At 46.6% G+C, this 24,535-nt stretch overlaps 1 protein-coding gene across 2 annotated transcripts in view; it reads left to right on the plus strand.

Moving 5' to 3' along the window:
• Positions 1-24,535, plus strand: part of PHC3 (polyhomeotic homolog 3) — a 499,049-nt gene that overhangs the window by 454,660 nt on the left and 19,854 nt on the right. For both annotated transcript variants that reach the window (XM_086944295.1, XM_086944296.1), the window contains one exon: positions 23,759-23,987. In XM_086944295.1, the coding sequence (XP_086800421.1) occupies positions 23,759-23,987 (229 nt within the window). The remainder of the gene's footprint in view (positions 1-23,758; positions 23,988-24,535) is intronic.

Genomic DNA, 24,535 nt, shown 5'->3' on the forward strand with positions numbered 1-24,535 from the left:
GAAAATGTTGTTTGAAATGCACCAACATGAACATAATTTCTTGTTAGACGTATAAATGTTGAAACATTAGTCTACGCATACACATTTCATTTTTTTAAAATGTGTTTTTATTAAGACTTTGCACAGTATGGTACATTGCATGCCACTGCATACGGTAACTACAGTAGAAAATGGCACGTAGCATCTCACAATCAGCAATGAGTGCATAGGCATCCCTCTTTTGGACCAATATTACAAGTCAAAGATCCCATCTCAATCATGTCAACATGTAACATGTACAGTGTCTCATAGGCACACACAGTGCTTTATGTATGGGATTGAAACACGCAGAGAAAACTAATGAGCTATCAACAGTGGTGGCAGCAAACATTCTCCAGTATTCAATCTTTCATAGATTCACATGCATCTTCACATGTATCTTCCCCGTCGTCATGGTGGGAGTCTCCCGGTAAATAATAACCATAGCAGTAGAAGAAAAAACTGCCTGAAACCATAGAGTAGTGAAACCAGAGGGTAACCTCTCCTCCTCATTATGTGGCCCAAACTACAGCCAATCAGCAGCCAGCCCCAGCCTACATCATTCCCAGCAGAGCCACCATACCTCAGATTTCCAACCGCCTTCGTGTGAGAAGGAGTCTCCCTGAGCTCTGCTCAGTTTTTTCTCTCTTCACTGAACTTTTGACCTTCACAGTTGGGAGTCAAGTATTGTGTTTTTTCTTGTCAGCATTACTACTTTCAGAATGGCTGAAAGCTCCAAGAAGAGCCTTTTCAGAGCTTGCAGGTCCTGTGGCAAGGCCAGACTATTTTCTGAGGATCCTCACAAGGAGTGCTTGTACTGTCTGTACCCTAAGCATATTCCTAAGGACTGCAAGTATTGCCGGACCTTCTCTTCCAAAACTCTTGAGGATAGAGAAGCGCGCCTTTTATTATGGCTTCAGAAAAGGAAAACTCCATACTCGGAGTCTGAGGGGGAAGCCAAAGGACACACCTCTAAAAAACAAGAGAAGAGAAGGTCCTCTGAGGAAAAGGGAGATGGGAAGAAACATAAAGCAGGAAAATCTAAGGAAGGTGAACCCTCTACTTCTCTCCCTCCAACTCCTCACAAGCCTTCCTCAGAAAAGAAGGCTCCGTTGTCGCGTCCGTCGACGAAAACTATCGAAATTCCAGTCAGATCGCCGACGAGACCGTCGATGGCCTCGACAATGACCACCTCGTCGACGACGACCACCTCGTCGATGACGACTCCGTCGACGGTGAGTTCCAGACCTTTGTCGACGTCATCGGCATCGTCGACTAGCATACCGTCGACGATGCCGATGATTGTTCCGTCGACGACAAAAAAACCGTCGACGATGGCATCGCCAACAAGGATAACTTCACCTTATATCTCTATTAAAAGGATGGCTCCGTCGCCGGGATTGACTAGCAAAAGAGGAGAGTTTTCTACGCCAAAGATTTCACCTCTGCTGCCCTCTACTATTCTGGATTGCCAGGAATCTGAGGAGGAAGGATCCTATGGTGTTGCTTACAGTCCGTCGCAGCTCCATATTAAGCATCAGGATACCGATGAAGAAGACCATCAAGAGGAACAGGAGCATTTCTCTTTTAGAGATCGGCCGGTCAAGGGCCAGATGAGATATGAGTCATTTCATCAGGCTTATCATTATGACGACGAAGAGGAAGTGGATACACCCGCGAGGGAAGAGGCTATGTCAGTGCCTGTCTCACTAATATCAGATCTAAGAAGCATGATTGACAGCTATTACCGTCGATTTCCGGAAGATAATGCGCCCGTCTCTTCCGCGGCCACTGGGAATGTTTCTCAACCGGCAAAAGAAACACCCCTGATTCAGCCTCCTACTCCTCCTCCGCCTCCTCGGAAGGAGGTCCAAAAGGTTATCACAATTCGTGATGATTTGCATGATTCCGATCAGGATGAACAAGAGGAGGAAGGTTGGGGATGAATGGGACCAATATATAGTTCCAACGTCTCCATTGCCTCAATCAAGCTCTCCACCAGAGGACATAGCCAGTTTTCACGATTTAATGGAAAAAGCGGCTAAGAGATTCCAGCTTACTATGCCAGCCAATGAAAGTGAATGTTTCCTCTACGACTTCAAGGAGTCCTCCAGGAAATCTGTGAGAGCCATCCCGATTATTGATCATGTCTGGGCTGAAGGTCTCAAGCTAATTAAGAATGCAGCCTCAGTCCCAGCATCTATACCCAAGCTGGATAAAAAGTATTGCGCTATAGAGACGGCTCCAGCATTCATTATTGGTCATCCTCGACCGGACTCGGTGGTTACTCAAGCAGGGCAGAAGCGCTCCAAGAACCCAATGGCAACATGCGTGGCACCTCCTGATAAAGAGGGCAAGAAGATGGACGGCATAGGTAAACGTTTCGCAGTCATGGCAGCAGCTTCAATCAAAGCAACTAATGCAATGGCACTTCTGAGCCGGTTTAATAGACAGATGTGGTCTGACATCGCACCAATCCTGTCGCACCTTCCGGAGGACAAGAAAGAGGAGGCAACTACCATCTTACAGGATGGAGCCAGGGCAGCATCAGTATCCATAGATGTGGCAATGGATATAGCTTCTATAGCTTTCCGTCAGATGGCTGGGGCGTTAGCCCTACAGAGGCAAGGATGGCTCAAAGCCACATCCTTCCGTCCAGAGGTCCAATCTAAAATCTTAGACATGCCATTTGATGGCGAAAGCCTCTTTGGTAAACACATCGAGGCGTTGCAAGGGATTAAAGCAGATACTGACACTGCTAAATCCTTGGGATAATTACAGCAAAACCGTTTTCAGTCCTTTCGTGGCCGAGGTTCCAGGGGACATTTTCAACAGCAACGTTCCTCTTACCAATCTAATCGGTACCAACCTTACAACCAACAGAGATACCGTCAGTACTCCTCCAACCAGTAATATCGGGCTTCGAACACTTCTTTCCAGCAACAGGGAAGAAGAAAGTCCGCCGCCAGAGGGAAGCAAGACTCTGGTCGCAGACAGTGATGTTCCTCAGGCGCCTCCAATACCGCTTCAGACCGACCAGTTACACTACCTCTCTCAGTTTCTCCCGCATTGGCAGTCCATAACATCGGACAGATGGGTATTAGACATCGTTGCACAGGGTCATACCCTGGAATTCTCACAAAGACCTCCAAACCGTCCACTTCTACACAGAGTTCATCAACATCTGGCAGCTCTCAAAACAGAGCTCTTATCTCTTCTACTGAAAGGAGCGATAGAAGAGGTCCCATCAGACCAGCGGGAAAAAGGTTTTTATTCGCACTTCTTCCTTATAAGGAAAAGACAATCATCAAAATGGAGACAGGTGCTGGATCTCAGAGATCTGAACAAATACATAAAGAAAATTTCTTTCCGTATGCTGTCCTTGCAGGAAATTCTTCTGTTGCTTCGCAAGGGACCCTCTGAACCTTGCTTCAAGAAATTACTGAAAACTTGGCTTTTTATTCAACCCCGCTAGCTTCTTTCCTTCTGCCTCTAGGTCAACTGTACTCCTCTAGCGCCGGGACACCTCCATTGCGAGGTAGCTGTTCGCGCTTTACAAAATGCAGTATTATTATTATTAAGGGAGACTACATGGTCTCTCTAGACCTGTTGGATGCATACTTCCACATTCCGATACACAAAAAACACAAGAAGTATCTGCGATACATGGTGGCGGGGCGCCATTACCAGTTCAAAGTTTTGCCTTTCGGCCTGAAGTCTGCCCCCAGAGTATTCACAAAATGCATGGCTCCAATAGCGGCACATTTAAGGCAGCAAGGTCTCCAAATTTCCCCCAACTTGGAAGACTGGTTAATAAAAGGATCATCGTTCCAAACAACACGGAGATCTCTGCGGATGTGCATAGATCTCTTCCAAAGTTTAGGTCCTCGGATAAACAGAGAAAAATCATTTTTTCATCCGACTCGCTCTCTACAATTCCTAGGGGCAATCCTGAAAACACAGGAACTAAAAGCGTTCCCATCAGAAGATCGAATAACAACAATCTTGAATCTGACTGCAACTCTGACATCAAAAAAGTTCACTTCCATCAGTATATTCAAGTCATTACTGGGGATGATGTCCTCCTGTATCCCATTGATCCCCAACTGCCGTTTGCTGATGAGACTGCTGCAAGAAGCCTTGGACAAGCAATGGGTCCAAGCCCTGGGTTCCTTCGGCGACAAGCTGATCATAACTGGTCAGATCAAACGAGCAATGTCATGGTGGGGTATCAGGAGCAACCTTACGAAGGGACTGTTATTCGAGCCTCAATCACCGAGCTACGTGATGACATCAGATGCTTCATTGCGAGGTTGGGGAGCACATCTGCAAGACCTAGAAATTCAGGGCCTTTGGTCTCCTCAAGAGGCAAAACTTCACATCAATCTCTTGGATTTGAAAGCAGTCTTTCTGGGCCTTCAGGCTTTTCTTCCCAGAATCCAGGGTTCATCGGTCTTAGTGAGAACAGACAGCATGACAACAATGTTTTATCTGCGCAAGCAGGGTGGCACGAGATCGAAACCTCTATCGATTCAAGCACAGAGAATCTGGAACTGGCTATTGCATCAGAACATAACGCTACAAGTGGAACATGTTCCAGGAATAGACAACACAAGGGCGGATCTGTTAAACAGGTCATCAGACATTTGCCACGAGTGGGAACTATGCCAAGTCCAGCTAAATTGGATTTTCAGCATGTGGGGCAGGCCAAGCCTGGACCCGTTTGCAACTCAGAGCAACAAAAAGTGCAGACATTACGCCAGCAGGTTCCCTCAGCAGGGTTCGAGAGGGAATGCTCTTCACCTCCGATGGACAGGGATGCTTTCCCTCCTTTTCCCCTAATTCCCAGATTACTGAGGAAAATGAGAACTGAACCTTGCCAGATAATACTAATAGCCCCAGCCTGGCCGAGGCAGTTTTGGTATACGGAGCTTCTACAAATGTCGTTGGAGCCAAAGATACAGCTTCCAATAACCAAGGATTTGATTTCCATGAACAGGGGCCAAGTTCTTCATCCACAATTGACCTCTCTAAAATTGTCTGCTTGGAACCTTTTGAGCATGAATTCCAGGCATTAGTTATTTCTCCGGAATGCTGTGAAATATTGCAAAGTGCTGCAGCGCTGTCTACCAACAAGACATATACTGCAAAATGGAAACAATTCTGTAATTGGTGCCTTGCTAATACAGTGCATCCCTTAATGTCCTCTCCCGAGCAAATTCTTCCTTAATTGCTACATTTAGCCAAAACAGGGCTTGCACACTCATCTATTAAGGTCCATCTAGCAGCAATATCCAGATACAGAAGATCTCCAGGACGCCCATCTTTGTGGTCTAACAGACTAATCAAGGAGTTCTTAAAAGGGCTATTCAGAAAGTTTCCTCCTGTTAAGCGTCGTCCACCTTCATGGCAGCTTAACACAGTCTTGTCACAACTTATGAAAGCTCCGTTCGAGCCCATCCACAAATCGGAACTGCAATTCTTGTCATGGAAGGTAGCATTACTGCTGGTGCTCACATCAGCCAGGAGAGTAAGCGAGATCTAAGCTTTTTCTATTCAGGACCCCTTCATACAATTCAGGCCAGATAAAGTGATGCTAAGAACTAACCCAAAATTTGTGCCTAAAATACCCTCTTATTTTCATCTAAATGAACCTGTGATCCTGCCTACATATTTTAAAAATCCTTCCACAGCGGCTGAAAAAGCTCTACATACTTTGGATATTGGCAGATGCCTAAAATTTTACATTGAGAAGACTAAAACCTTTCGCAAATCAAACCAACTGTTTGTTGCTTACTCGGGGCCCAGAAAAGGTCTGGCCCTGTCACGTTCCTCAATTTCCAGATGGATTGCATCCGCAATGTCTTCTGTCAAGAGAAAGCAGGAAGGCCTCTCGACATGAAAGTCCGTGCCCATGATACACGGAAAATGGCGACGTCTTCTGCATTGCTAGCAGGAGTACCCCTTCCTGACATATGGAGAGCAGCAACCTGGTCGACTGCTCATACATTCACCAAACATTACTGTCTGGACACGGAATGGAAAGCAGATGCAGCAGTGGGACAGGCAGTTCTGCGACATCTCTCTGAATAAGGTACATGTTTATGAATTGTATTCTACTAACTTTTTCTATATGATATGTTTTTCTCTTTACGCTAATAACTATAATGGCAACGTTTGATTGCTCATACCTTTGGATTCGTAATAAGTTCTTTTTAATAGAAGGAATTTATGGCACACAGCCCCAGGAAAGGAAAGGGGTCTAGCCTAGAAACACTCTAACTACAAGGACTGCTATCTACTCTGATACAAGCATGTGAATATATGAAAGATTGAATTCTGGAGAAAGAACTAGTTACTTACCTGTACACTATGGTTCTCCAGTATTATCTTTCATAGATTCACATGCGCCCGACCACCTCCCCTCTTTCCATTAGGTAGACCACCTTTTATCTCTGGTTTCCTGCATAGCTCACTCTTGGGCGGTAGGAAATCTGAGGTATGGTGGCTCTGCTGGGAATGGTGTAGGCTGGGGCTGGCTGCTGATTGGCTGTAGTTTGGGCCACATAATGAGGAGGAGAGGTTACCCTCTGGTTTCACTACTCTATGGTTTCAGGCAGTTTTTTCTTCTACTGCTATGGTTATTATTTACCGGGAGACTCCCACCATGACGACGGGGAAGATACAAGCATGTGAAACTATGAAAGATAATACTGGAGAACCATAGTGTACAGGTAAGTAACTAGTTCTTTGTGGCTCAGGAACATCCACGGAGCTAGCTGGGACTTAAGAGAAACAGGAGTTGAGTCCCCGAGTCTTCAAAAGAGGGTCAACAATACCCCCTACACGGGGAGTAATCGATTTGGGGGGACAGCAGGGCAGGAGGTGCAGGGCCCACTCTGTGCGCTGAAGGTCACCACTCGCCCAGCGCCACGTAGGTCCCGCAACCCCAAGGAGCCATCTCATTTTGTGTGAGTACCCCTAGAGCTCCCACCAGGGGAGCATAGGTATACCCACCTGCATAATCCCCGCAGGCGATCCCTCCCCTCCACGCATTCCCAACCTCTATAGGCTCTGCTATTTATCATTCATTCACTCGGGGAATCGACCCCATATGTAGTGGGTTCCACAGTCTGAGGGTAAGTAGATGACGCCGTCCATAGCTCTTCATCCGCCATCAGTTTGCCAAGCATGTCCCCCCAAATCTCCAAGTCGTGCTCCGCGTTCTCATCTGTGTGGACCTGGTGGAGCCGTCGCTAGTCAGCGACCCCCCATTCACTCAGGCCTGCCCTCCAGTTATCCGGTCGGGAGGGGGGGTGACTCCAGTGTAATGCAATGCAGCTTGTGGCTAATACAAGCCCCCAACAGTGCAAACCTATGCCCCATTCATGGCCCAGTTCATAGGGCAGGAAGTACACCTCAAAGGCAGGGTTTAATAGAGGGCTCAATATGAATCCTCATAACGGCCCGCAACCTCCTCAGTATTTCAGTTCAATAATCCTTCAGTTTCACACAGGTCCAAGTCATGTAAAGGAATGTAGCAGGTTTCTGGCCACACCTAGAGCACATTACGAGTGTTCACTGCTACAATGCAAGACAGTTGCTGAGACGTCATATAGCTGCTATGTAAATGATGGAACTGTGTGAGCTTGAAGCGGAGCATACGGGGCCCTGCGTAGAACCAAAGAAACTGCCCGCTCCCAAATTCCTGCGACCTGGCGAACTATGAATGGGTAATCAGGAGGGAACTGCAAACCCATCATCAAACATCTCCAGAGGTCAGCCTCCTAGCCCCATTCCGCCAACAAGGCTTTCTCAGTATTTGGACCATCAGCACACCACTGCACTGCATACTGCAGTAATACTCCTAAATATTAGAGGCGCAGGTCTGGGAGACCTAGGCCTCAGGACTCCATGTCCAATTTCAGAACTTTCAGCTTCACCCTACTGCGTCTGCCAGCCCACACCAGAAAAACTAGGAGACTATTCAAAACAGTGAAGGTAGTACATACACATTGTATTTTATAAACTTCACAGTGAGACAAGTCTAAACGTGAACTTCTCCTAAATTATTAATATGTAAATGTTACAAAGACCTTTATTGGTCATGTTTCTATGCACAGTTATAGGTATCATTAATTTTCACGTGGAGTACTTTAAATTTATAATACCCCACCTTTTCTTTAGTAACATTATTCACACAGAATATATTTGAGTGCTGACTACGCATGATGATGCTCTCCTACAGTAGGTTAGGATGGGGTTACAATTACAATGCTCCAGTACCCCCTCTGATGGCGTATCAAGCCACCACATAATCCCTTAATCTTATTTTTTTATCTTATTAGGTGACCCAATCTTAATCCTTGTTATGGTAATTGGTTTTCGTCTCAATTCTTATAAATGTTTCATTTCATTGTAATAATCACTCGGCTTCTTCTCTATCTCTATATCTTCTCTTTTTTTCTGTGCCTTAAATCTCCTGTAAACCTTAACTGTCAGTATCACGACCACTGCACAAAGAGCAATGTTCAAAAGGGACTTCAAGTTGAAACCACATATAATATTTCCCATATGCTAACTAATCTACCTATAGCACTAAATCAGTTTCCCGCTTAACCCCAAACACCTGCGGTTGGCAATCCACCAATTCCCTTTGTATGTCAGTAATATTCTTTATAAATCCTTACTTTTATCTGGGATATAAGTTCAGCATTGTTGAACCTTCGTTTGCAAGCAGAATATCTAAAGCAAGCCGATTCTGCAAACCCTAAGCTCTATTAGCAACCATTTCAGTATTTACAAGCAACAGAGTTCCAGCCGTATTTGTGGATAACCTGTGGTTCCTGCAGTTTATTTTATTTGTGAGAAGAATGCCTATTTCAAGCTGCCTAATAAATGGTGCATTATATCTAGGAGTAGTATTGCCAGAGATCTATCATTCAGAAAATTTTGATCATCCAGTTTGGGAAGAAAGATCTAGATCTAAACGAGGAGCTAGTGCTGAAGAAATTGTAGGGAGATATTTTTGTTTCAAATGTAGGTGTGATACTGAATAACATTGAGATTAGAAAATTCTCTACTGTAGTTGATAGGATCTCCACCATCTAAAAATAACTTCCAAGATCCTCTTATCTCAAAAGTATGATCACACTCACTCCGCCCTAAAATTATAGTATCATATTAATTTTTAGTTCGAGCCTAGACCGCGCATGCGCTGTAGCAAGACCTGTAGTAAACAGAATATTGAGGGTAATCCCGCCTACCGCTTGACATTGGTTCACTCTGGTATTGCTCTGCTTAGCTGGCTCATTATTGGCTGGCCCTCAGATGTGTCACTTTCGTTTTGTGGGTAGCAGCACTGACCAACTACAGTTAAGTTACGCCGTAGGTCGGTATCTCTTTCATTTTGTGACTACTTCATCTTCTCAGTGTCCCCGGCCTTGTAAACAAATGCTTGCAGTGTCTGAGAAGCAACATCCTTTGGTTTTGTTCGCGAGAGACACTCGGGTTGAATGTAGTATCTTACACCTCTGTCCATACTTGTCACTCTCCTCTTCCTTCACATGTAATACCTCTAGAATGTTAGTGTGATGATGCTCAGTGGAATGTTGGATGTCTCTCAAGAAAGGCACAGTTAAGATGGGCTGAGCTGCCTGCTCCTGGTGGGGCTTGAATATGATTACTTCTGGACTCAACTATCTATCTTCAATAAACCACCTGAAATACCCTCAACGTGTCCGGCTTCATTAGTAAATTTTTATGGCGATGAGGCGCCATGTTCAGCGCGCGCTCTTACCTTAAGCATGGTGCCGCTCGGAGTTTCTCCTGAGCTTTTCATGACGTGTTTGACCTCTCTTGTGTTCGATGCTGCATGCGTCTCTTGTGCGTCCCGCCATCTTGGAGTTGGCGGATCAATGCATTTTAAATTGCCTATTATTGTCTGCTGACGGTGCCGTCCAGCGATCTGTCAACCATTGTTCAACAAATAAAGTTTTTTTTTTAAGATCGGCTCGTCATCAGCTATGTCACAATGTCATGTCTTCTTCCTTCTTGTCCAGTCACCGACCATTGCCTACATTCTTTGCGGTGGGTTGTTTTTTGTTGTCTACGTGCCTCGTTTCATGTTCATCTTCGATGGGGATGACGGCTGCTTCAAAGTACTTTGTTTTGCTGTCAAGTGCTCCGTTTCTGTTGGCATTGTTTCCATTTCAAAGTACCTTCATGCATTCACGTCTTCAAGAACTGTCGCCTGTCTATCATCGCGGTGACAGGCACACCTTTGATCTTGGTTAAACAACCTGCATTTTTTTCTGTTTATTGTTCCTACCAAGCTGTTGTGGCTTTATTCTTTAAGAAATGTGTGTGTTTTTTCATAGATGTCATGTTTATTATGGTGACATATTTTTTCTGGTTATACTCTAATTACACATTTTCCTCCCAGTCTTTCTACCTTCCTGTTCCTTCTATTAGTTTTTCTCTTTTGCCAGTTCCTTTGGTTCCAGCGTTTTACTTCTCTACTGTTCTATCCGTTGTTGGGTTAGTGAAGAAAGGGAGATATGTAGTATCTTACACCTCTGTCCATACTTGCCACTCTCTTCTTCCATCACATGCAATGCCTCTAGAATGTTACAGTGTGATGACGCTTAGTGGAATGTTGGGTGTCTCTCAAGAAAGGCACAGTTGAGATGGGCTGAGCTGCCTGCTGGCTGCTCCTGGTGGGGCTTGAATATGATTACTTCTGGACTCAACTTTCTATCTTCAATAAACCACCTGAAATACTCTCAACGTGTCCGGCTTCATTACTACACTGAAGCAGCAACAGAGGTGGTACACAACAGTCAGTTTCACCTCTCCAAAGCATCTGACAGAACCTGGGAGCTCACAGGGGGCCGGCATCCTCACCAAATGGGTCACTTAGCCAGTCTGACGCCCAGTGAATATGCCTTACTTGGCGGGCTTGCAAGTGTTTAGAAGTTACATTTGGACAAGCTCTCAAAATTGAAATGACTGACGACACAGTCTTTGAACTGAAGTTACATTTGGTTGACGCCTGCAATTGGCAAATTGCCTGCGTAGACCCAAAATCAGCGCAGGCGTGGAGGCCTCCGTGGCGGCACAGGGGGCCAACGGGTGAGTCAGTCCACATCTGCTCTCGCAGCATCCGCCTCAAAGCCTTCCTAGTCCGAGCTATGGGGTGCATCCCAGGCCCGTGGGCGGCCGGATTCAACATCACCTCCCCCACTGGCGTTCTGTCACTTCGGACAGGTGGGTGCTGCAAATTGTCCGAAGGGGTTACTCCCTCCCCTTCAAGTCTGCCCCCCATCCATGCCACCTCAGCTCCACCATATGTCTGGAGATCACTTAGTGCTTCTCCAGCAGGAAGTCACGGCCCTCCTGGCCAAGGGGGCCATCGAGCATGTTCCTGGGCCAGAAGTAGGACGTGGGACGTGGTTGTTATTCCCACTACTTTCTGGTCCCCAAGAAGGACAAAGGGGGCCTGCACCCCATCTTGGACCTCAGGAACGTCAATCGCTTTGAAGGCGGGCTTGCCCCAGACAGTCGTCACCCACCTTCAGACTACGGCCGACCTCCTACATTTGCTGAGGTTCTCCATCAAAGTGCCGAAGTCACACTTGAGTCCCTCTCAGAAGCTCCTCTTCATCAGAGCGGTTCTGGATTCAACACAGTTTCGGGTTTATACTCCCAAGCAGCGACTCCGGGATATTCAGGCTATACTTCTGATCTTTCAGCCCCTATCCCAGGTTTCAGTCAGGATGACCTTCCAGCTCCTGGGCTTGAGGGCCTCCTGTATCCTGCTGGTGCAACATGCCAGATGGAATATGCGGGCTCTGCAGTGGGACCTGAAGTTCCAGTGGACACAGCATCAGGGCAACCTGTCCGATCATGTCCAGATCTCTGAGGGCACTGCACAACAATTGCAGTGGTGGCTCACAAATCAGGATTGGGTCCATGGCAGATCCCTCTCCCTTCCCCAACTGGAGCACACAGTGGCGATGGATGCATCCCTCCTGGGATGGGGAGGCCACTTGGGAGAGGTGAGATCAGAGGCCTCTGGACTCCGGCAGAGTACTGACTCCATATGAACCTTTAAGAGCTTCGGGTGATCCTACTTGCACTTAAGGCATTCCTTCCCTCTGTCAGGGAAAGTGTAGTGCAGGTGTTCACGGACAACATCACTGCCATGTGGTATTGCAACAAACAGGGCGGGTGGGGTTGTGGACCCTATGTCAGGAGACTCTGTGCCTCTGGACATGGCTGGAACATCAAGGCATTACCTTGGTGGTTCAACACCAGGCAGGTTCTCGGAGCGCCATGGCGGACAAACACAGCTGCTGGTGCTTGATGGATCACGAATGGCGTCTGAATTCGAACATGGCGCAAGGTCTCTTTCAGCATTGGGGAGAGCCTTGGTTAGATCTATTTGCCACCGAAGAGAACGCGCAATGTCATCAGTTCTGCGCGTTTGGAATTTCTAAGGCGGCACTCGCTCTGCAACGCTTTTCGGCGCGAGTGGAGTTGCGGTCTGTTGTACGCCTTTCCGCCTATACCCCTTCTGCCTAGAGTGCTGAAGAAGATTCAGCGAGACCAGGCCCAAGTCATCCTTGTGGCTCCGGATTGGGCACGAAGATACTTAATTCCCACACAGTGCCTTTGGAGGCTGTATGTTTTGGTGAAGACCAAACTGAAGAGTCGACATGGCACATATCTCTGTGTGCCATGCCCCCAACACTGTATGTGGCATGGGTAAGCCGCCCCTCTTGGCAGGCCTTACAGCCCTATAGCAGAGTGCAACATACCACAGGTGAGGGCATAGCTGCATGAGCAATATGCCCCTACAGTGTCCGTGCCATTACATACATTGTAAGTGCAGTGAAGGCCTTTTGAGTACATGGGCTGTGAGTTTGTCTCTGCGAACTCCACGGCTCCATGATGGTTTTACTGAAAACGGGGGTTGTTTGGTACCATCCTTCTCAGAATAATAAACCCACACTGATGCCAGTGTTGGATCTATTATAAAATGCACTCAGGGCATCTTAGAGATCCTTCCTGAAAACCGACCAACGTCTAGTGTATTGGCTGACTGGTCCCCCCTGCCAGCCACCACTAGATAGGTTTCTGACTGCATGGGGTGAGAGCCTTTGTGCTCCTGGAGGTCAGAAACAAAACCTGCTGTGGGTGGAGGTGCTTCACACCTCCCCCTGGCAGGAACAGCAACACTTGGCAGTGAGCCTCAAAGGCTCACACATTGTGATGTGCTGAGTTGGGCAGTGTCAACTAGTGGAGATGCCCACTCTCCTGTCCAGGCCCCACTTTTGGTAGTCTGACAAGCGGAAAAATTAGTTAGTAGAGTAGGAGTGTCCATCTTAACCTAGCACACCCCTTGGGTCGTCAGGAGCTGAGATGAACCCTCTTTTAGAAATTCTCCACCTTGAATTGGGGAATTAGACCCATTAGGAACACGGATGTGCCCCTCTCCTCAAAGGGAGGGGCACCAAAAGCGTGTAGTCACCCTGGGGAACAGTAGCCATTGGCTCCTGCCCGAACTCAGTAACGCCCTTTAGTATTTAAGGGCTCCCAGGAACCATGTTCCTCTGATTTGACGGACCAAAGAAGTGATGGAATAAGACTGTCGCCAGACCAGGAACTGTACTGCTGCAGACAGAACCCGGCAAGAACCACGCCACCTGTGGCCACCTCAACAACTTTCCTGCTCATATTTTTTCATCACTATAGGGGATGGACCATTCATCACTGGGTCTCTCGCAGGCTCACCTGTGGGCCATTCTGTAGCTATTTTACATGCAGACCACAGATCACTAGGGAATACAATCTCAAACAGTGTATTTAAATCAATCCACAGTACTTACGAAATTTTCACAAATCGATCGACCTGTTTGTACCACTCTACAGGCTTTTCCCTCAATATCGGGAAATTATTGGTAAATGCCACAAGAGCACCTCTACTCCAAAGAAACATGTGCATAACCTCTGCTTGGTAATTCTCGCACAGGGAACGCCTAAATACCTGTTCCCGTTTCCCCTAAGGGAGGTGGTTTTCCCACTGCTCTTTTAGAACCCTTTCTTTTTGCCCATCTTTCCTCCCATTTGTCTAATGTGCTCCAAATTCGAATGCACAAAATGTACTCTTGGATTTGTGTCTTCAACCCTGGTAACCTCAGATTCTCTATACCCTGGTAACCAAATGCAAGTTTGTGGTTCTTCTATAAAGCCTTTGTTTGTTCAATGTCAATATCATAATGTCTTTGAACCATTTCAGATAATTTCTTGTGAGCCTATCTCACTCTCCTAGTAACATCTTTTCTGATGGATACATCTGCCAGTGGATTCCTCACCTTGTGAATATCCCCTTGCGTCAGCAACATTCGGAAACTCTTTTTGTAGCTTCGCGCCGACGTGGGCGACGTCACAGAGGCACAACACCGCGCGCAACTCCGCTGACGTCTCCGACTCCATAATAGGCCCACGCCGGCGTGATGACGTCAGTTCCCTTTTTTCCGCGTCATCGACGCTAACGGTTTCTAGGGATCCTCTGTAGCTGTTGGTAACTTTGTTACTGTTTGTTTAATTTCGGTGTCCTTTTGCTTCTTTGTGTCGAGATGTCCACAAAGAAGACTGGATTTAAGCCCTGCGGAGAGTGCGGCAAGACAATGTCTTTTACGGATCCGCATAAGTGCTGCGTTTGGTGTTTGAGTTCAGACGTCGAGGATTGATCTTCCTGTAAGAAAATGAATCCTAAGGCTCTTCGAGAGAGGGAGGCGAAACTCCTTGTTGCACAGTTGAAGAGCAGGAAGGATAAGAAGAGGTCGAGGTCACGGACTCGTAGGTCGAGGGCTCGCTCGAAGTCACGCTCGAGGTTGCCTTCGGTGCATGCTTCGAAGTCATCGAGGAAGAAGCACAAGAAGAGGTCTCATGAGTCTTGCCACCACTCTGGGAAGGACTCGAGCTCGAAACCGAAGTCGCAGGTGAAGTTGCTTCGCAAGGACGTGGAGGCTCCGGCTCCGGAGGTTCAAGTCTCCGAATGTGATGCTTCACCTGTGAATTCGCCCGATCAGTCACCGAAGCCGATGCCGAATCCTTCTCCGGCTCAGACTCATTCTTCTGACCATGAGGGTGAGGGAGATGAAGAAGATGGAGGAGAAGAGGAGGCTACGTTGCCTGCGGGTTCGTCCACCCCAGTGCATCAGCTTGAGTTGGAGGTTGAAGTCAAGAAGACTCCTCTCCCTCAAAAGCAGCCTGTGAGCTCATATCCGGCTTTTCCTGCTCCAGGTCAGGACCCTACTCAGTTCCTGAATGCTATGTATGGAGTATATTCAAGAGCTATGTAGCCCTCTGGTGCACCGGTTGGTCCCACGGGTCCATTAGCATACAATCTAGGTATCCCCCAGATTTACGCTCCTGCATCATTTATGCCTGCTCCGTCGCCGCCTTGGCTTTTCTCGGCGCCGCCGAAGCCTTCGACGCCAAGGGCTTCGACTCCGACACCGATACCGAATCCGACCCGACCTCGTGTTCAGCGGTCTGGTCCTCCGGCTTCAGGCTCGAAGTCGGCTCCGGCTCCAAAGGGAGTCTATTCCAGATCCGTCAACTTCATTCATGAAGGAGAGGTCGAGGCGTGAGGCTCAGAGACTTCTGGAAGAGCGGAGGTATCGTGAAGCAGAAATGGAAGAGGGTGAGCTGCAGGATTCAGAAGATCTTTTCGATGATCTGAGAGAGGCTAGTGGTCTTGAACTGTCCCCTGATTGGGATTTGGCCTGTTTCTGAAGCCCCTTCTAAGGATGTGACACCTTATCACGTGGTTATAAGGAAGGCTGCGGACTTGTTGAATTTAACTCTTTCTACTGCAGAGTATAAGGCTAATATACTAACTGATGTCCTACATTCGCCTACCTCTGTGGTAGAGCCTATGCTCAATTTTAATAATGCTTTGGCGGAGCCTATATCAGAGGTTTGGAAAAGAACGCTTACAGCCCCGGCTGTTTCGAGGGCGGTTGTAAGAAGATACAGGGTGGCGCCTGGTGACCCGGACTTTTTATCCACACATCCCTTGCCAGAGAGCTTGGTTGTGCAAGCGGCATGCTCAAAAAAATATGTGGGCGCTTTTCCACAGGTTCCTGGGGATAAGGAATCAACGAAGCAGGACCAGGCAGATAAAGTCTTTTCCTCGGCAAGCATGGCACTCAAGTAGACTAATGCTACTTGTCTTATGGGACACTATATCCATGCGTTGATGGATTCAGTCAAACAGTGGGTTCCAAAGGATAGGAAGGATTTTCAAGAGGTGATCACTGATACTCAGGGTGCAGCTAGACAGGTCATTCAGAGTGGTCTGGGCACTGCTGACTCGGTGGCAAGAGTGATGGGTTCTACCAGTGGCCACAAGAAGAGCGGCATGGCTTAAATCCTCTGAGTTCTCTGCGGGTGTCCAGGCAGCCTTGATGGATTTGCCCTTTGATGGGTCAGGATTGTTTGGAAAGAAGGCTGATGCTGCTTTAGAAAGGTTCAAGGACAGCAGAGCGACAGCGAGATCTTTGGGCCTTCAGTCCAGAGGTTCTGCGGTGAAGAGGTCAGAGGTTTTGGCAGGTCTTCCTTTCGGAGCTACAGGCAGCCACAACAGCAGCAGCAGCAAAATACGCTGTACAAGTCATATAGAGGCAGGCAAAGGGATCGTCCTAGGGCTCGTCAGGCCTCCTCCTCCTCCTCCTCTACCTCTTCACAGCCCCCTGCCACCACGGCAAAGCAGCCCTATATCCACCATTCTGGATCATGTGGGTCCAGGGGGGGGGGGGGGGGGGGGGGGGCTTACCCATTTTCTACGAGATTGAGAATTGATTACAATGGATCTTTGGGTTCTCAATCTCGTGGAGAATGCGAATGCTCTTCCGTTTCGGGAATTTCCCCCCAATTACCCTCCTTGCCAAGGTTTTTGTGTGGAGGACCACCTGCTGCTCTTCAAGGTAGAAGTCCTGGCTCTGTTCAGAAAGGGTGCGATAGAGGTGGTTCCAGAGCAGGAAAGGGGTCAGGGGTGCTACTCTCGGTATTTCCTGTGCCTCAAAAAGGATGGCAGACTTCGTCCAATCCTGGATCTCAGGATCTTGAACCTTTACCTGAAGCAGGAGAAGTTCAAGATGCTCACCCTTGCGCAGGTTCTTCGAGCGCTGCTGGAAGAAGACTGGATGGTGTCTATCGACTTCAGGATGAGTATTTCCACATCCTCATTCTGAAGTCTCACAGGAAGTATCTCCGTTTTACGGTGGAACCGCAGCACTACCAGTTTGCGGTCTTTCCGTTTGGTCTTACTACTGCGTCTCGAGTCTTCACCAAGGTGATGGCAGTGGTGGATGCACATCTCAGAAGGTCAGGGGTTCCGGTATTCGCTTATCTGGACGATTGGCTGATCAAAACAGAATCTCCAGAGAGAGTGCTCCATCATTTGCAAGTCACAACTCAGTTGTTGTACAGGTTGGGTTTTTCAATAAAAGTACCCAAGTCTCCCCTGGTGCCCTCCCAGCGCAACCTGTTCATAGGTGCAGTACTGGATACAACTGTATGTCGGGCATTCCCTCCACCTCAAAGGATTCGCGACATACAGGAAATGATTCCTTTATTTCACAATGGAGCGGTCGTTCCAGTCCTGAAGGTCCTTCGTCTGCTTGGTCTGATGGCTTCCTGCATTCTGTTGGTCAACCATGCACGCTGGCATATGAGGGCACTCCAGTGGTGCCTCCGCAAGCAGTGGTATCAACACAACGGAGATCTCAGGGAGTCCATCAGGATCTCCAGAGAAACTGCAGCGGATCTGACATGGTAGAGTGTGGAGGGCAATCTGTCTCAAGGAAAGCCTTTCCAACTTTCTCCAGCGGTGGCCACCGTGATAACGGATGCATCCACTCTAGGGTGGGGTGCTCATCTGGGGGATCTGGAGATCAAGGGTCTTTGGTCTCCAGAGGAAATACTGCTTCATATCAACCTTCTGGAATTGCGGGCGATACGTCTGGCGCTTAAGGCCTTCCTCCCTTCCCTTCGCGGGCGGGCGGTCGGTTCAGGTCCTGACCGACAACACCACCGCGATGTGGTATGTAAACAAGCAGGGAGGAGTGGGGTCGCAGTGTCTCTGCAGAGAGGCTCTGCGTCTCTGGTCCTGGGTTCAGGATCATCAGATTTTTCTGACGGCAAATCATCTGGCCGGAGTTCTGAACGTGCGTGCAGACAGTCTGTCGGCAGTTCTCAGCCGACCACTAGTGGAGGCTTCATCCAGAGGTAGTTAGTCTCGTCTTTCGGACGTGGGGGACTCCTCAGGTGGACCTGTTCGCCACTCACGAGAATGCTCACTGCCTGTCATTCTGCAGTCTCCAGTTTCCAAGGCATGGAGCTTTGGGGGACGCGTTTCAGTTGAGTTGGAACTCGCAACTCCTTTACGCGTTTCCTCCCATACCCTTGATTCCTCGGGTTCTGAGGAAGATTCTCCAAGACCGGGCCCAAGTTATATTGATCGCCCTGGATTGGCCAAGAAGGGTGTGGTACACAGATCTTCTCCACCTCTCCTCATGCCCGCCGCTTCGTCTCCCTTTCAGGGCAGATCTCCTCTTTCAAATGGAGGGGCAGGTTCTACACCCCCACCTCCAGACCTTACACCTTCATGCCTGTAGATCGAACGGGCAACCTGAATTCCTTTTCTCTCCCACATGATGTGGTGGATGTCATTCTATGCCCAGACGTGACTCCACTAAGTCCATCTATTCTTACAGATGGTCTAAATTTTTGACTTGGTGTGGGGAGAAGTCCATTGACCCTTTGAGGGCTCGTTTGTCAGATATACTCCTATTTGCTCTTTCTTTAGCGCAGCAAGGTTTTGCTGTGGCTACAGTGAAAGGTTATCTTTCGGCCTTGTCGGCTTTTCTCTGCCTGCCGGATCAGCTGTCCTTATTTAAATCTCATATTGTTTTAAGATTTCTGAAGGGCCTTACAAATAAATTTCCAACTACTCCTTTTATTGTGCCTCAATGAGACTTGAATCTGGTGCTTACATTTCTAATGGGTTCCCCTTTTGAACCTCTTCATAATTGTCCCTTGAGGTTGTTATCTTTTAAGACGGTTTTCCTAGTTGCGATTACCTCGGCAAGGAGGGTAAGTGACCTTCAAGCTCTTAGTTCAAAGCCCCCATTTTTGACCATTCATGCTGAAGGAATGTTTCTTAGGACCAGGGCTGCTTTTCTGCCTAAGGTGGTAACTCCCTTCCATCTGGGGCAGTCCATTACCCTTCCTACCTTCTATCCTCCCCCTTCCAAGGAGGAGGAGCGGCGGCTTCACCATCTGGACCGTAAGAGGGCGGTGAGCTTTTATCTTGATAGGACTAAGGATTATCGAGTTAATCCAGCTGTTTTTTGGATTTGCTGGTTGCAGAAAAGGAAGAGCTGTGCACAAGCGCACACTTTCGAAATGGATGATTCTATGCATCAAGATCTGCTACGCCCTGGCTGGTAAGGAACCTCCAGAGAGTATAAGAGCCCACTCTACTAGAGCTAAGTCTTCAACATCTGCTTTATCTAGGGGTGTACCTGTTAAGGACATTTGTAAAGTGGCAACTTGGGCCTCCATCCACACTTTCGCGAAGCATTACTGCTTGGATACAGAAGTGAGGAGGGAAGGTCACTTTGTGCGTTCTGTCCTCCAGGACTTTCTGGTTTAGGAGAGTGGACGCCCTCCTCCGGGAGTGGGGACTGCTGTGGGAATCTATTCACAAGGTGAGGAATCCACTGGCAGATGTATACATCAGAAGAACAAGTTACTTACCTTCGGTAACGCTTTTTCTGGTGGATACAGAATCTGCCTGTGGATTCCTCACTGACCCACCCGCCTCCCCATTGTCCACTCTTCTATACCTGAGCAACTGTGATGTTAATATGTTTTTATTGTTGAAGGAAAGGTTTTATTTCGAATGCTTTTCTGCTTGGTTTCACACTATGTGTGTTATCTTGACATTGTGTACTGTGTAAACATCTACTGATGTTGGTCCGTCCGTGCGCCTCGAGGGCACGGAAAAAAGGGCGGAACTGACGTCATCACGCCGGCGTGGGTCTATTATGGAGTCGATGACGTCAGCGGAGTCGCGCGCGGTGTCGTGCCTCTGTGAAGTCGACCACGTAGGCGCGAAGCTACAAAAAGAATTTCCGAATGTTGCTGACGCAAGGGGATATTCACAAGGTGAGGAATCCACAGGCAGATACTGTATCCACCAGAAAAAGTGTTACCGAAGGTAAGTAACTTGTTCTACTCATGAATAGCAATTAATTTTGTTTGCAAGTATATGTTTAATTAAACTCTAGACTCCCACTTATCATTTCATCTAGTTCTGTTTTTAATTTGACAACATCAATCAAATCAACCTTTACAGACTATTTTATAGTTCCATGGCTCAGCTCTATACTCTGACTCATGGGAATTATTATTGTCCGCCTTCACCCATTGCTCTAAATCTTGAACATCAAATATATGTTGCCATTCAGATGTTCTTTTTCGTGTTGTGCTTTTGAGGCATGCTGTTACATACATTTGGGAGTGTTTCTCATGCAGGCAAATCCATACCTGCCAATCCAGGAAAGGACCTTATGGGTCCATCTACATTCTGTACTGCAGAGGGATCTGCACTTGCGGCACTAAGTGAACTGGCATTCATCAGAGTTAATGGAACAAATCTTGCATTTGGGCCATCTATTCTTTTCTGTGATGCCCTCGTTTCTGAAGGAACAGGCATTTTTTGTCTTCAATTTTCTCAGCCAAACTAGGTTCATACATGGGGAAAATAGGACCAATGGTAACCAGTACTGTAAGAGCATCTGGAATCTTTGAAGCCGAATTTGAATTGCACGTTCCCGAAGGACCAGGAGCACATGCACCCATATCTTCTCCCTCTACAGTTTGTGTTATATCTGTTGATATGACTCAAGCATAACCAGACAAGGAAGCTACCTGAGCTGAAGCATTTCCAGAACTGTTAGGAACATCTATACATCCCCTACCTCCAAGGTGTGACTGATTATATGGGGCTGGATGTTTTGCTAACAGTCCATCCCAAAGACTGTCAGTTGCATCACTGTCTTTATGCCCATCTCCCATTTTATTATTTTCTCTACTCTTCCTTTCTCTTCCCGTATCACTTCCCTCACTCGTTATGGCAGGGTACAATCTTGCTCCCTCAATCATATCTACCCTCCATCTCCTTTGCTGATCATCCCATCTCTGCATATGTAGCCGTCGCTTTCTTCATTCTCCCTTGATATTTGTTTCTTCGCTTTGCATGCGTTGTGAGAAGCCATGCATTAAGTGCTTCAAACTGTGTATTGCAAAGAATATTTCTCTCAAATTGTCAATCATCCTCAAATTAAATGTATCTTAGCATGGAAATGCTCAAGCACCTTCCTGCCCTATGATCTTGTGGCAATTTTTTATCCAAATAATAGAGTGGAGCCTTACATTTGTTGCCATGTAATGAGCTGGCGTGTCTTCTGGTGACTCTTCGCTCACTCTAGAAGGTACATCCACATCTCCACGTATCATATCCCTTATTGTTTACAGCGTCTAATTTCAAACCTTTATCTGAACAATTACAAATCAATGTCAGCTCAATAATTCCAAGTTCCGTAACAACGCAACCACCAATAGCGGTGTGCCATCAAATGATAAGTTTAACCAATCCCAGCACGGCATTACACCAACCTTCCAATCCCAGCGCGGCACACTCTGAAGTCACTCCTACTTCTAGCAGCTATTCACCCTCCTCCACAACTTCTCACGCTCTCTTGTTCACACTAATCATACCAAAAACAACAAATCACATTTGAGCATCTGAAGAACACACACATTCAAGAATGAAACCTCGACCAGCGGAGAAGCACTTCGATCAGTATAGTTTCCCTCCTGCGCAAAAAATCCACCACACGAATCCCAACTGTATTTTGCACATTGAAGTTCCCGATCTTAATTGAGGTTGCCTCCCCGCTCTACGCCTGTTTTGTCAATTACAGTGCAGCCTTTGATGGCATAGATCGCAACATTCTTTGGGCCAAGCTTGCAAAGTGGGGCATCCCATGGAAGCTTCTGGCGGCCATTATGATGCTCCACACGGGCACATGGGTTGGCACTAAGCTTTGGCAGACTAATGTGACGGCTAAGATCTATACCAACAAAGGGCTAAAACAGGGTTGTGTGATCACTCCCACCCTGTTTACCCTATACACGGCAGACCTGGGTGAGGCGCTATTGAAAGTCAACATCTTCCCACCCAAATTAAACCATCTTAGACTCCCCATCATGCAATACGCGGACGACCTGGTACTACTAGACCACACCAGAATTGGCATGAAAAAGGCATTGGATGCATTACATCTGTAAAATATTGAAAACGAACTCTGCGCCAATGTTCCAAAAATGAAGATCTTGGTCTTAGAACACAAACCTAAAAAGTACCTGTTGGAGTGGCACCTTGGACCGCTAAGGAGCACCACTACCAATAAATACAACTACTTGGGGATACAATTCACAGACAACGGGAGACCGAACTTGCAGGCCGAGGCCGATTGGTTTGCTGTGCTGGGTCTGTTCAGGTCAAGATATTTCAAGGAATTAAAGACTAATAATAGTCTGAGACTGAAAGGCACACCTCGAATGATAGAGCTGGGGCACAAGCTCAATAAAAGGATCAAGAGCATCCTTTGGATCAAGCCCCAGATAGAATCCCAAAAGAAAATAAGTTCCAGGGGCAATGTTATACCTTATTAGAATGAATCCACTGCTAACCCTACAGTTGTTTCTCTTTTGGCAAATAGGATGCATCAAGTTGTGGTGGTGCTTGTCAAATCCCAGTCATCTGACCAGGTAGATAAAATGGTGGGAGGTCCCTAAAAGGCATCAAATGAATGTGTTTGTCTAAATCAGTGATATTGGTGGTCCATATTAATAAGGAATCAATGGGAAGCCTGTCTATAGAGTGGCATATGCTCTATCATTAAGTACTGAGATGAGGAAGTAACTTGTTGTTATAAAGATAACCGGTAAGTACTAATCATCTGGACCCATATCACAAACTTATTTTGACATTTACTCCCCTGAGCTTGTGTTTACATCTCAAATACATTTCAGGCTATCTTGAAATTTAAGAGGATTCCATTACTTCTCTTAGGATTCTGTCATAATCACATGTTCCCAGGAGAAGTTCTGGAGTTCTTTTGTGAATTTCATCATACATCAGATATTGTTGAATAGGTAAATGTACCAAGTATACATATATATGCATGGTTAAATATGTCACAGGAGGGTGTTTGCTCTTTGAAAATTGTTTTTGTTTATTCCAGAAAATGCTCACAACGTGCCATTTTAAGTGGGTTTGCTCACAAGTAATATTACAAGTTACTGGTGCAATTTGTGCTTGTACAGAAATGCATTCACAATTGTAAATTCATGTTTCGAGAGTAGTGGACTTGAACTTGCATCCATAAATCATTGTATTTGCATACCTAAACCCAAATGCCTTTGTGAACTTGGCCTTCTTTGTTTATATTTTTCATATTATCTGCTGAGACCTGCTGTTCAATTTCAATTTATTGGATTCATTTTATGATTGGACATGGTTTCATTTTGCAAGTTCTTTGCTCATAAATATACATAGAGCAGGATGTAATACTGGTATTGCTTATTCCAGCTTCCAAATCCTTATCCACCTGGTGACGATGCATTATTGCCTTCGCATGAGGACCCTAAGCCAACTGTCATGACAACACGTCTCAGAAGACAAGCCGAGAGGGAACGAGAGTTGCGGGGGAAAAGAAAAAGAAAAATCCCAGAACGGTTAGATCCACCACAGCATAAACAAAGGAGTCCCTCTCTTTGGACAGTTGAGGAAGTTTGGGTCTTCGTCCAATCTCTGCCAGGTACATGTTTTTAATCAAGATAGTAGCATTATTCTTTTTTTTATACTATATTAGATGAGTATTTTGGGTATACTGTAAATGGACAATATTGTGTTCCTGACCCAGTTTATGGATTTAAGGACAAGGAAAAACAAGATTTCCTTTCAGTAAATTATAGTATCTATGGATTGAACCACAAACCAATAGTGGTTCAACTCGTTGCCATTTGAAGACAGCAGAACTGGCTGTTTTTTCAGATGTCCTTATTTCGCTCTGTCGTCCAATTTCATCTCTTTTATCCATATATTTACAAGTTAAATTTTTCCGTTACATTAATCTTCTGTCTGCACAGAGGCACAACTGTCTTACACATTAGTGAACTCAACAACGCATATTGTATTATAGATCACAGTAAAATCCACTGTGTACCTAGCTGCACATCAAAATTGGCCCTAAATGGTTTCAAACCTTATGAAATGAATCTGAAGGGTAAATATTTGAACTATTTGAAATGCACTACAATCACAAGAACTACCATAATCATGAACAGTAAGTTGTACCAAATACAT

The sequence above is a fragment of the Lissotriton vulgaris genome, chromosome 11, assembly GCF_964263255.1.
Source record: "Lissotriton vulgaris chromosome 11, aLisVul1.2, whole genome shotgun sequence".
Lineage (NCBI taxonomy): Eukaryota > Metazoa > Chordata > Amphibia > Caudata > Salamandridae > Lissotriton > Lissotriton vulgaris.